Here is a 13,746-nt window from a genome sequence, read left to right on the forward strand (position 1 = left end):
TCTTGAATTAGTGTCGGCTCTTTTCATGTGTAAAGGTTGATTGATCTCCTCAGCATACAATGTCGTCTCTATGTTCATTTAGGGTGTTGTTTTTTTTTTTATGGTCACATGCTCAACATGTCCTCTTACATAATGTCGTTCTAAGTTCGATTTTATTTATTATATAGAGTTTTAAGGATTAGTGACTCCACCACTTTTTATGGTTATTTTGTGGATATCGACTTAAATTTATAGGGTTAGTAGCGATCAAACTTTTTTGGTTTATATGTTCACAAATGATATCTTTTATTCACACTCATACAATTCATTTATGTTAAAAGATGAGTACAGGTAGTCCGTGTAGCCAGAAATTGAATAGAAGTGGTATTGATAACGTGGTGGGTATAGAGGTTTCAATTGACAATCTTGGAATATATTGTCGTCTCCATGCAACATGATAGCAAATATTAAAAACATATATATTGATTATGCATCATTTAAAATCTATTTAAACACTTGCCAACACTATGTAATTGTTCATTATTACTAAAAAAAAAAAAAAAAATTGGTAGAACACTAACTATTTATAAGGTAAGTATAATTTAGTTGAAATTGATATATATTATTGATCAAGAGGTTAGAAGTTTAAATTTCTTAACAAAGGGCGATGAAAATGTTAAGAACGACAATAAAACTTGAAAGGTGAATAAGGACTACAATGAACACTTGAATTAACACTAAAGAGATTGATTTATATATGATGAGATGTTGAATTTTATTAAGAAATCGAACATTATTTAACATACATAGTAAATGAATATAAGAAACATTACTTTTATATATTATTGTTCCTATATTCATCTGTCAAACCAGAAATCTTAATTTTATAGAAAATAATTTTTTTTTTTCAAGAAGAAAATTTTAGGAACTGTGATATATCAAGGTGTGTATCCCTTTGGGGTGCGCCGGTGTTGTTTGTGAAAAAGAAGGATGACTCGATGTGCTTGTGCATTGACCACAAGGAGTTAAACAAGAGAATAGTAAAAAATAAGTACCCACTCCTTCGCTTCGAAGATTTGTTCGTTTAGCTTTGAGAAGCGACAATATTTTCCAAGATAGATCTTTGGTTAGGCAAACACCTAATTAAGATCAAAGAAGGAGATGTACCGAAGACACCCTTTCGAACAAGGTATGAACATTACGAGTCTGTAGTGATGTCATTTGACCTCACTAACGACACAATTGGGTTATGAAGCTAATGAACCAAGTACTCAAGGAGTGTCTAGACACATTTATTATCGTGTTTATAGACGACGTTCTAGTATACTCGAGGACAAATCAAGAGCACCAAGAACACCTCCGAAAAGTCCTAACCATCTTGAGGGAGAACAAGTTGTACGCCAAGTTCTCCAAATGTGACTTTTGGCTACAACAAGTCTCGTTCTTGGGACATGTGGTGTCAAAAGATGGAACTTTAGTAGACTCTCTACGATTGAAGCCGTCACTAAGTGGGAACGACCAACTACAGTTACAGAGGTACGAAACTTTCTGGGGTTAACAGGATACTACCGAAGGTTTGTGCAAGACTTTGCTAGAATAGCCCGCCCCTCACCCAGCTGACGAGGAAGGACATAGCATTTGAACGGAATGAGGCATGTGAGACGATTTTCCAAGACTTAAAATGGAGGTTAGTGTCAGCTCCAATGCTCATAGTATCTGAAAGTTCAAAGGGGTATGTGATATACAGTGATGCCTCCAAGAAGAGACTAGGATGTATATTGATGCGACACGTCCCGTCAGTTGAAAGAATATGAGAAGAACTATCCCACACATGACCTAGAATTGGTCGTAGTCGTGTTTGCATTAAAGATTTGGCGACACTACCTATATGGAGAAAAGACCCAAATCTATACCGACCAAGAGCCTAAAATAATTATTCACCCAGAAAGAACTGAACATGAGGTAACGAAGGTAGTTAGTGTTAGACGAACACGACTCTCCACAATGGTATGATATTGTCCACTTTGAGCATAAGCTCTCATGGCTTTGCTTTGGGCTTCCCAAAAGGCCTCATACCAATGGAGTTAGCATTCCTCACTTATAAACCCATGATCATTCCCTAAATTAGTCGATGTGGGACTTCCATCATCCAACACCTCCCCTCGAACAAAGTGCGCCTCCCCTTAATCGAGGCTCGACTCCTTTGGAGTCTTAGTCATTTTTGACTGCCTTCGAGGAGGGGCTTGACTCCTTTTCTTTAGGAGTTCTTTGTTCGATATTTGAGGATTTGAGGATTTACCAAAACACGACTCTCCACAATGGTATGATATTGTCCACTTTGAGCATAAGCTCTCATGGCTTTGCTTTGGGCTTCCCAAAAGGCCTCATACCAATGGAGTTAGCATTCCTCACTTATAAACCCATGATCATTCCCTAAATTAGTCGATGTGGGACTTCCATCATCCAACAGTTAGAATTGGTGAAAGACTACGATATTGACATCTAATACCACCCTGAAAAGACAAACATGGTCGCAGACGCCGTAAGTCGTAAAACGATACATTCGTCGGCTTTCATTACTAGGGAGTCGTGAGTACAAGCAGACTTCAAGTGAGTTGACATAACTGTAGTGACTGAGGGAGTTATAGCACAAATGATTCGACTCACAGTATAGCCCACGCTCCGACAGAGGATTATCGACTCCCAACAAGAGGACCCTAGCTTAAATAAGATATTGAGTCAGCAAGCAAATAGTTTTTCCAAGTCATGAGATGGCGGACTATTATGTCAAAGACCTATTTATCGAGTCTTGTAGTTTTTTGTTTTTAAATGCAAAAAAAAATGTTTACTCGAGAATACTTTTGTCACTGATTGGAGCTTAAATGTCGTCGTTGGGCACTAGAGGGATGAAAACAATTACAATCCTTGTTTACAACTACAATCAATCTTTACCAATGGAGACTTAAAATTGAGCAAACAAACATCTCGAACTCCAAATTCTGCTACAACACATGAACAACACCTAAGCTAATCCGATAATGACCCAAGGCAAACAAGAGAGGCCCTAGAAGGAGATAGTTGACATGATGATATAACAATTAGAAACAAAAAAGAAAAAGAAAAACAATACACAAATGAAACGATAAGGTGAGTAAATGAAAAGTCCTGGTAATTAAAAGACGAAGATCAAGTGTAGAGACCTATTTTCACCAGAGTAATAAAAACATGAAGATCATCAAGTGTACATTCAAAAAATAAATAGATCCTTGTACACATTGACACCAGACAAGGAGTTCGATTAGATAATCTATAGCGTAAGGTAAGAACACCAAAAAGGTACACTACCTACAAACGACAATACAATAGTGACCCATAAGAAGCAAACTTCATCTGGGGCCACTACTTTTCTGTTTAGCCTTTTCGATAAGGGGTTTCAACTGTTTTTTTTCCGCAAGAGTCTTCAGGAAGTTGAACAAAAAGGGTATGTAATTGTGTTTCCTTCTGATATTTTCAGTTCTCCACTTCTTGAGTTTTTCTTCTTCCATCAATATTTTCTCTGTAGCACCCTCAATCCCAGCATTTACTTCTGATAGCGATTTGTTTAGGAACTCATTATTGCTATTTTCCAACATTGTTTCTGACTGCAAGGCAGCCAACTGCTGCAAGATGCGCTCTCTCTTCTTCTGGAGCTCCTTAAGCTCGGCAGTATACATTTCTTTTCTATTCTTAATTATGGCCATGAGGTTGAATCTTATCTCACTTTTTGAGTACCTTTCAATGCGTTCTTGAATCACGGGCTGAACCATCTTCAACCACTCTAGATCACCTGGACTGCCCGGGCAAGGGCCATGGCTAATAGGTCCCTCCTTTAACCCATCAAGTTCATAAAGTACCCCTTCGATAGGTAAGTAGCTTATAAAATGGAACACATCATCATCCTTGCTAGAAGCTTTTTGCTCGTTAGGAACAAAGGGTTCTGGCCTTGCAAAACTATTATGGGCGGTACGTATAGCTTCACTATTATTAATAGCCAGACCTTTGAGTTCTGGGGGGAAGTTCTTTGTAAAATCCTTCAACTTGGATAATTCTGGGCCAATGTCGATATCCGGACAATTCATCAGAATAGACAAGATTGCCTGAGTTGCACAAGCATTGTTAATTACCTGTGACACGAGAAAAAGGACTGCAAGTAAGCAAAAGTCAACTAAATAAGCTATACATTCCTACTTATCGCTTAATAAGTGAAGGCTTTCCATGTTCGATATCATGCTGACCTGACTCGCAAAAAATAGATTTGGGTTGGGATCCTTAATAACAAGACGATCATCTTTGTCCCCTGGACGCCATTTGAATAGAAATATCAACCCATACACAGGCCTGAAGATTATAATAGGATGGAATAGATTAAAATACATTTGTCTTATTTATAAAATATTAAACACAAAAATCAAACACCATACATGCCTCATATTGTTAAGAGAGTCAAGATCCAACGAGTACAACTCTTCAACCTGAAAAAATATTGTTTTCAAACCAGCTATGTAACATTATAACACCCTAGCCCCAATGAAAAAAAAAAGAATTAGGGAAGAGAAACATACATCAAGTACACATACTTTATTTATTTATTTTTTACTGAAAAATATACGCATCAAGTACATTGAAATCCTGGACAATCATATGATGACAAAATGAATGCGATCCTTGCCTATTTCTTGCATATGCTGTTCCTGAGAGATGACCATGACATATATGTTTTTTTCTTTTTTGGAGTACATGACATTTATGTTAGAGCATATATAAATATAATATTCCAAAAAAAAAAAAAAAAAACATAAAATGACCTTGTTTTTCTTTTTACCCAAAAGCCTATTATCTTTTTATGTCCAAGTTCAATATTATAAAACACCATTTGTCTATAAAATCCACATAGGTGGAGTGGAGTATTTGCAAAGCGATGCTAGGTGAGTTCAGCAGCAAAAATTTCAAATTAAGACCAAATAATATATTTAGAACTTAGACAAAAAGATTACCAGATAAATATGCTAACATACTCTTACCAAAACACCAAAATGTCCATCGCATAAGTTTGGAGTTTTAAGAATTGAACAAAGAGGGGTCCTCTGATCGAACCACAACCTTCCTTTCATTACTAGACGCCATCAAGTGAGCAACCTTAAGAGGTCACTCAAATAATGGATACTCATAACCCTCTGAATGATACTCAAAACTATTATATATATATATATCCAACCCGTATGAGACAAGCTTATTGTCTACAAAAGAGAAAACAAAAAGAAAATTCAAATCCATTGAAAGTCCAAGATCCTAAACTTCGGAAAAATTATGATCGAGGAGAATCCTCCCGATTGATTCAAAATAGTAGAAGAATCGCCAAGCTCGGAAAGAAGGGTGGAACCTAGGAAATTACTAGTTTTCCTAAGGGTAAACTAAATTTAAAATCACTAGAACTTCTATCCCTTGCTCTTAGCCATGCTTAGCCCTTACTAAATTAAAAATCATTAGAACAGTACTATAAATCTTCGTACTACCAAATATCATTAGGATTCATGGAATAAACCTTTGCTCTAGTTACTAAACTTAATAACACTAGGATTCACAGAATAAACCTTTGCACTAGTTACTGAATTAAAAATCATTAGAACAGTTTTATCCCTTGCTGTTAGCCATGCTTAGCCCTTTTTTCAACTGGATATTAAAACTTTTTTTCTCAAGGAGGACCTAGGAGTATTTATGAAAATACCAATGAGCTAGAACCCCAAGAAAAAAGGGAGAAAAAAAGTGAGAAAGATTAGAACATTAAGTTATCTGTTAAGGATTTGTTAACTCTTTTTTTCTCGAGAGACAACTTTACTTTTGTTTGAAATTTACAAAAGGGATGTATCATCCATGATGTTTACAAAAGACATTCCCAATTTACAATGAGGGAAGTATGACTATAGGAAGCAAAAATATTAGACAATACATACCAAGATATAGCGTGGTAAACAACACTATCAAAGAGCTCTGTATAAGTTGTCTTTTCCCTAAATACTCTTTGATTTATTTATTTCCACATAATCCAAAAGAAAGTCATGATGAGATTTTTTCATGGAAGTGCTCTTGTATTCTTGAAGAGGTGACATGTCAAAATCATGTCTAATAAATCTTTTACCTCTCTAGAAAAAGTGAGATGTCATCTAAAGATGTTAAGAATCCTTGTTCGGAAATTTTAAGTGTATGTGCATTACATAAATAACACGTTGTCTTTCTTGCATAATGGACACCAATTTGGAAATAGAGTCATGTATGGCTTTTTTTTTTTGAATTTTCACTTGTGCTAATGCCTTCATGCACTATTTCTGTAAGGAAAATTTTCACCTTCATAGGGTGATTCCCTTTCCATATTGTCTGCTAGAGTGGGGTATATTGCTTTTACTTTTTTCCCTGTGTCCAACATCAAATATTTTGTAGAGAAGACTTTGCCGCCTTAGAAAGCCATAGCAATGAGTCTACTTCTTTAGATAATACAATTGGGGCAAGATCAAGGCTTAATTCCGCTCATTCTATAGTTTCAGAATCCTTTAGGTTCCTACCAAACTTCCAAGTCCAAGAAATTAATGACATCATTCTATGTTTCTTTGATCGTGGTTGTTTTGTTATGAGTCCATACAAAAGTAGATACCACTAGGTGTTTTCAATCCAAGGGTCGATCCAAAAAAATGTCCTTCCTCCATCACCCACACTATGGCGAATTTGGTTGGTGATGAGGTATTAATGTTTTTTTTCTTTTTTGTGTACTTTCATGACCCATTTGCAAAAGATGGAGGAGGTCTATTTGTACATGATGTTGGAGCATATATAGCCTTTATAAGTTTTCTCCACAATGTGTTTTCTTCAATATCTCCATATCCATTTGACGAGAGCTTCGTTCTTCTCCTTTATCAAAAATAGACCAAGTCCTCTCTTGTCTAATGGGAGATTTATGATATTCCGTCTAATAAGGTGTGAGTCATCTTTCCACGAATAGTTTTTGAATAATCTTTCTATAATTATAGCCACTTATTTTGGCTTTCCGAATAGAGACATGTAGTGAGTGTGGAGATTGGACAGCGTGGTTTGTATTAGGGTAAGCCTTCCACCTTTGGAAGTATAACATGATGACCATGTTGACAACGTTCTTTTTGTTTAACCATTAAGGATAATCCTAGGTATATATTCAGCCATTCACCCTTTTTACAACCGTATCTACTGGCAAGTTCTTGATAATCTCTATGCTAGCATTAATGCCCATATCTCTATTCTTTGGAGATTGATATTTTGTCTTGAGAATCTTTCAAAGGTTTTTACCATCTCGATCATTTTTTTATGGAGGAGACATCTAACAAATCAGAGAAGAGGACTGTATCATCTATAAACTGAAGGTGGTTGATGCTTAAGCCTTTGTTGTCAATTTGAAAGCCCTTTCTCTGCCCTTTGTATTCAACCTTGGTGAGTAGGCGACTGAGGCAATCCATTCCCATTATACAAAGAAAAGAGGATAGATCCCCATGTTGAAGACCTTGTGTGGCATAAATCTTTCCTTTAGACATATACTATCTCACCTAAGGAAACTCAAATAGTGGATTGCAAGAAAACAAGGTTAGAATCTTATTAATAAAATGAATAGTTACAATCATGAGCTTGTATTTTCTTTCAACAAGACCATTTTCTTGTGAGGTGTCTATACAATACTTGTGATGCACACAATAGCATTAGAAGACTATGTCGCTCTTTGTTTGTGCAAACCTATGGTATATTTCCTAATATGGGGATCTAATAAGTTGTTTCCACTTCTGTAAATTATAAACTCGACTTCCTTCATCTCACTAATAGATGAGTATGCTGCTCTTCAATTTAATATGGCATTGGATTCCTTCCAAAGCATCCGATAATGACATCCATCTTGCTCAATTTCCCTGTTTGTATAACCCAATTCCAATCACGAGGAAACCAATTAAAAGAAGCAAAATTATTTGAGCCCATTTCAATTGATCCAACTTTTCTTACATCTAATTCTAGGAGCTTAAGAGACATCAGATGTACGTATATTCAGATTACAATAGCATGCATAATCAGAGATATGGGCCAAAAGAGCAAGTCAACGGAATATGGAAAGACACCATTGGCATCCAAATAAAACCTACTTGAACGCCTTTAACTTGCATCTGTTGAATAAGCTCCGTAAAGACACCTGGAAAGGAAACAACATAATCCAAAAAAAAAAAATTCTTAATTCAATTGAACCACTCATAACAACTATATAAACCATTTCTAAGACAACTTTAATACTACAAAATATATTAGACATTATATTCCTACAAGCGTGCTATGCAGCTTGTTATCTACTTGTTTGCTAATATCTATCCAGAGGTAAACGTTAAAATAGACAGATTTAAAAAGCATAAATTTAATACTTGACTAAAGAAGGAAACCAGAGACCAAAAAAAGATTGTATACCAGGGTCAGATTCAATCGTGCACCAAGACATGATGATTCAGAAGCTGCACCACACAAAGGGATCTTCAATGCATATACCAAGCATGGTTTAAATAACATATTTTTAGAAAATATAACTAGCAGCGCTTAACAGCAATTGATCGATATCCACCAGTGATAACTAAAAAAATGGGCAATAATGTAGATTAACAAGTTGAACAGATTTTATTGGCAAAAGACAATAAATGACTGGTGATACGGACATTTCTGCTTCAGGGATAACTTCTCAGACGTGAAAGGAAGGTGGCCAAATTTCTATCTGCCAAAAGACGTATTTGCAAAGAAAGATATGGAAACATAACAGAGCTGGGATCTACACTATCCCACAAGTATTACTCACCCAGGAGTTTTCCCTTTTCCCACCAACAAAAGTGTCTAATGGGACAATCACAACATTTTGCTCAATAACAGGAAAGTAAAGCTCCAAAGTGCGAGTTCCCAACAATTTTCGTTTTAAAAATTCTAGAACTTCATGTTTCATTATCTAAAACTAAATCTATAGCATCCATAACACCTACATGCATAAAACACAACATTGCCCATTACTAAATCTCCAAAATAATGTAGGCCAGGACAAAGCAACGGATGAATCAATAACAAGAAATGACAGAACAATACATCAAATTATTAGAAGTTAACTCTGAAAGAGAGCAAGAGAGACAAACTCGAGGAACGGCTTAACGTGCAGTTTTTTGCTTCTACCGTTATTCAATTGGTTTCGATCAGGGGGACAAAGTGACTGCCTTCAAATGAGGATAATAAACATATGCAACAAATCAAAATTGCGGTACACCCACATCCTAATCGAAACAGCCAAACACAAACCACGTCCAAATGTGCCACAAGGATGGTAAACGACTATTTTTGTAGAACAAGCCCTAATTAATGAACAAGCCCTAATCAAACAAATCCTCCTTCTTTCATTGAAGAAGCCCTAGTTTATGCCTTTCAATAGAGAAGAATGACATATCTTGAGATTGGGAGAATACCAGTAACAACAAAATGGAAGAAAACCAGTACAAACCCGCTAGGAAGGAGGCTGCGTCGGCACGAGCGGAAGAAAGACGACGACGGCGGCAGCAATTAACGGGCGAGAGGTGGCAATTACACTGATCTGATAAACGGGGGAGGAGATGGCGTGAAGATGAAGAAGTAAGGCGGCGTGGAGCGCGTGAATAGATTAGGGCTGCTGAGCTGCCGAGCTGCCCATTCTCTCTCTCTCTAGAAAATAGTGGGCTGATATATTGGACACTATGGCGGGTCAGGGCTTCTTCGGTTTCATTGAAAAAAAAAAAAAAAGATTCGGTACGAAGACGTGAAATTAAAGGAAAACAAAAGTTATATTTGACGTTTCCTTTGTCCATATAAATTTATAAAGTAGATTCATTTAAACAATTGATCTTGATATAATACAGTGATAAAAAGTAAATAATAATCTGCACTGCTCTAGAATGGTCATGTTGATAATCATAGTAAATTATTGAAAGGGTTTAGGGTTTAGGGTTTTAGGGTTTAGGGTTTAGGGTTTTAGGGTTTAGGGTTTAGGGTTTAGGGTTTAGGGTTTAGGGTTTAGGGTTTAGGGTTTAGGGTTTAGGGTTTAGGGTTTAGGGTTTAGGGTTTAGGGTTTAGGGTTTAGGGTTTAGGGTTTAGGGTTTAGGGTTTAGGGTTTAGGGTTTAGGGTTTAGGGTTTAGGGTTTAGGGTTTAGGGTTTAGGGTTTAGGGTTTAGGGTTTAGGGTTTAGGGTTTAGGGTTTAGGGTTTAGGGTTTAGGGTTTAGGGTTTAGGGTTTAGGGTTTAGGGTTTAGGGTTTAGGGTTTAGGGTTTAGGGTTTAGGGTTTAGGGTTTAGGGTTTAGGGTTTAGGGTTTAGGGTTTAGGGTTTAGGGTTTAGGGTTTAGGGTTTAGGGTTTAGGGTTTAGGGTTTAGGGTTTAGGGTTTAGGGTTTAGGGTTTAGGGTTTAGGGTTTAGGGTTTAGGGTTTAGGGTTTAGGGTTTAGGGTTTAGGGTTTAGGGTTTAGGGTTTAGGGTTTAGGGTTTAGGGTTTAGGGTTTAGGGTTTAGGGTTTAGGGTTTAGGGTTTAGGGTTTAGGGTTTAGGGTTTAGGGTTTAGGGTTTAGGGTTTAGGGTTTAGGGTTTAGGGTTTAGGGTTTAGGGTTTAGGGTTTAGGGTTTAGGGTTTAGGGTTTAGGGTTTAGGGTTTAGGGTTTAGGGTTTAGGGTTTAGGGTTTAGGGTTTAGGGTTTAGGGTTTAGGGTTTAGGGTTTAGGGTTTAGGGTTTAGGGTTTAGGGTTTAGGGTTTAGGGTTTAGGGTTTAGGGTTTAGGGTTTAGGGTTTAGGGTTTAGGGTTTAGGGTTTAGGGTTTAGGGTTTAGGGTTTAGGGTTTAGGGTTTAGGGTTTAGGGTTTAGGGTTTAGGGTTTAGGGTTTAGGGTTTAGGGTTTAGGGTTTAGGGTTTAGGGTTTAGGGTTTAGGGTTTAGGGTTTAGGGTTTAGGGTTTAGGGTTTAGGGTTTAGGGTTTAGGGTTTAGGGTTTAGGGTTTAGGGTTTAGGGTTTAGGGTTTAGGGTTTAGGGTTTAGGGTTTAGGGTTTAGGGTTTAGGGTTTAGGGTTTAGGGTTTAGGGTTTAGGGTTTAGGGTTTAGGGTTTAGGGTTTAGGGTTTAGGGTTTAGGGTTTAGGGTTTAGGGTTTAGGGTTTAGGGTTTAGGGTTTAGGGTTTAGGGTTTAGGGTTTAGGGTTTAGGGTTTAGGGTTTAGGGTTTAGGGTTTAGGGTTTAGGGTTTAGGGTTTAGGGTTTAGGGTTTAGGGTTTAGGGTTTAGGGTTTAGGGTTTAGGGTTTAGGGTTTAGGGTTTAGGGTTTAGGGTTTAGGGTTTAGGGTTTAGGGTTTAGGGTTTAGGGTTTAGGGTTTAGGGTTTAGGGTTTAGGGTTTAGGGTTTAGGGTTTAGGGTTTAGGGTTTAGGGTTTAGGGTTTAGGGTTTAGGGTTTAGGGTTTAGGGTTTAGGGTTTAGGGTTTAGGGTTTAGGGTTTAGGGTTTAGGGTTTAGGGTTTAGGGTTTAGGGTTTAGGGTTTAGGGTTTAGGGTTTAGGGTTTAGGGTTTAGGGTTTAGGGTTTAGGGTTTAGGGTTTAGGGTTTAGGGTTTAGGGTTTAGGGTTTAGGGTTTAGGGTTTAGGGTTTAGGGTTTAGGGTTTAGGGTTTAGGGTTTAGGGTTTAGGGTTTAGGGTTTAGGGTTTAGGGTTTAGGGTTTAGGGTTTAGGGTTTAGGGTTTAGGGTTTAGGGTTTAGGGTTTAGGGTTTAGGGTTTAGGGTTTAGGGTTTAGGGTTTAGGGTTTAGGGTTTAGGGTTTAGGGTTTAGGGTTTAGGGTTTAGGGTTTAGGGTTTAGGGTTTAGGGTTTAGGGTTTAGGGTTTAGGGTTTAGGGTTTAGGGTTTAGGGTTTAGGGTTTAGGGTTTAGGGTTTAGGGTTTAGGGTTTAGGGTTTAGGGTTTAGGGTTTAGGGTTTAGGGTTTAGGGTTTAGGGTTTAGGGTTTAGGGTTTAGGGTTTAGGGTTTAGGGTTTAGGGTTTAGGGTTTAGGGTTTAGGGTTTAGGGTTTAGGGTTTAGGGTTTAGGGTTTAGGGTTTAGGGTTTAGGGTTTAGGGTTTAGGGTTTAGGGTTTAGGGTTTAGGGTTTAGGGTTTAGGGTTTAGGGTTTAGGGTTTAGGGTTTAGGGTTTAGGGTTTAGGGTTTAGGGTTTAGGGTTTAGGGTTTAGGGTTTAGGGTTTAGGGTTTAGGGTTTAGGGTTTAGGGTTTAGGGTTTAGGGTTTAGGGTTTAGGGTTTAGGGTTTAGGGTTTAGGGTTTAGGGTTTAGGGTTTAGGGTTTAGGGTTTAGGGTTTAGGGTTTAGGGTTTAGGGTTTAGGGTTTAGGGTTTAGGGTTTAGGGTTTAGGGTTTAGGGTTTAGGGTTTAGGGTTTAGGGTTTAGGGTTTAGGGTTTAGGGTTTAGGGTTTAGGGTTTAGGGTTTAGGGTTTAGGGTTTAGGGTTTAGGGTTTAGGGTTTAGGGTTTAGGGTTTAGGGTTTAGGGTTTAGGGTTTAGGGTTTAGGGTTTAGGGTTTAGGGTTTAGGGTTTAGGGTTTAGGGTTTAGGGTTTAGGGTTTAGGGTTTAGGGTTTAGGGTTTAGGGTTTAGGGTTTAGGGTTTAGGGTTTAGGGTTTAGGGTTTAGGGTTTAGGGTTTAGGGTTTAGGGTTTAGGGTTTAGGGTTTAGGGTTTAGGGTTTAGGGTTTAGGGTTTAGGGTTTAGGGTTTAGGGTTTAGGGTTTAGGGTTTAGGGTTTAGGGTTTAGGGTTTAGGGTTTAGGGTTTAGGGTTTAGGGTTTAGGGTTTAGGGTTTAGGGTTTAGGGTTTAGGGTTTAGGGTTTAGGGTTTAGGGTTTAGGGTTTAGGGTTTAGGGTTTAGGGTTTAGGGTTTAGGGTTTAGGGTTTAGGGTTTAGGGTTTAGGGTTTAGGGTTTAGGGTTTAGGGTTTAGGGTTTAGGGTTTAGGGTTTAGGGTTTAGGGTTTAGGGTTTAGGGTTTAGGGTTTAGGGTTTAGGGTTTAGGGTTTAGGGTTTAGGGTTTAGGGTTTAGGGTTTAGGGTTTAGGGTTTAGGGTTTAGGGTTTAGGGTTTAGGGTTTAGGGTTTAGGGTTTAGGGTTTAGGGTTTAGGGTTTAGGGTTTAGGGTTTAGGGTTTAGGGTTTAGGGTTTAGGGTTTAGGGTTTAGGGTTTAGGGTTTAGGGTTTAGGGTTTAGGGTTTAGGGTTTAGGGTTTAGGGTTTAGGGTTTAGGGTTTAGGGTTTAGGGTTTAGGGTTTAGGGTTTAGGGTTTAGGGTTTAGGGTTTAGGGTTTAGGGTTTAGGGTTTAGGGTTTAGGGTTTAGGGTTTAGGGTTTAGGGTTTAGGGTTTAGGGTTTAGGGTTTAGGGTTTAGGGTTTAGGGTTTAGGGTTTAGGGTTTAGGGTTTAGGGTTTAGGGTTTAGGGTTTAGGGTTTAGGGTTTAGGGTTTAGGGTTTAGGGTTTAGGGTTTAGGGTTTAGGGTTTAGGGTTTAGGGTTTAGGGTTTAGGGTTTAGGGTTTAGGGTTTAGGGTTTAGGGTTTAGGGTTTAGGGTTTAGGGTTTAGGGTTTAGGGTTTAGGGTTTAGGGTTTAGGGTTTAGGGTTTAGGGTTTAGGGTTTAGGGTTTAGGGTTTAGGGTTTAGGGTTTAGGGTTTAGGGTTTAGGGTTTAGGGTTTAGGGTTTAGGGTTTAGGG

General features: G+C 38.0%; 1 protein-coding gene across 3 annotated transcripts; it reads right to left on the reverse strand.

Annotated features, from left to right (window-relative positions):
- Positions 1 to 3,194: 3,194 nt before the first annotated feature.
- UCH2 (Peptidase C12, ubiquitin carboxyl-terminal hydrolase 1) lies at positions 3,195 to 9,685 on the reverse strand. Of its 3 annotated transcripts, XM_023679882.2 has the most exons (6): positions 9,542 to 9,685; positions 8,479 to 8,522; positions 8,166 to 8,212; positions 4,444 to 4,490; positions 4,254 to 4,356; positions 3,195 to 4,142 (listed from the first exon to the last, which is right to left on the reverse strand). In XM_023679882.2, exons 2-6 carry the CDS (start codon positions 8,507 to 8,509, stop codon positions 3,366 to 3,368), a joined length of 1,005 nt encoding a protein of 334 aa, XP_023535650.2. In that variant the 5' UTR covers positions 8,510 to 8,522; positions 9,542 to 9,685; the 3' UTR covers positions 3,195 to 3,365. The 3 variants fall into 3 exon arrangements, with proteins under 3 accessions (XP_023535650.2, XP_086981000.1, XP_086981001.1); XM_087124874.1 differs by lacking the exons at positions 4,444 to 4,490; positions 9,542 to 9,685 and adding an exon at positions 8,721 to 9,416 and having other exon boundaries at positions 8,479 to 8,638; XM_087124875.1 differs by lacking the exon at positions 9,542 to 9,685 and having other exon boundaries at positions 4,440 to 4,490.
- Between the last annotated feature and the right edge of the window lie 4,061 nt (positions 9,686 to 13,746).

Source organism: Cucurbita pepo, chromosome 6 (assembly GCF_057944985.1).
Source record: "Cucurbita pepo subsp. pepo isolate OVF chromosome 6, ASM5794498v1, whole genome shotgun sequence".
Taxonomy (NCBI): domain Eukaryota; kingdom Viridiplantae; phylum Streptophyta; class Magnoliopsida; order Cucurbitales; family Cucurbitaceae; genus Cucurbita; species Cucurbita pepo.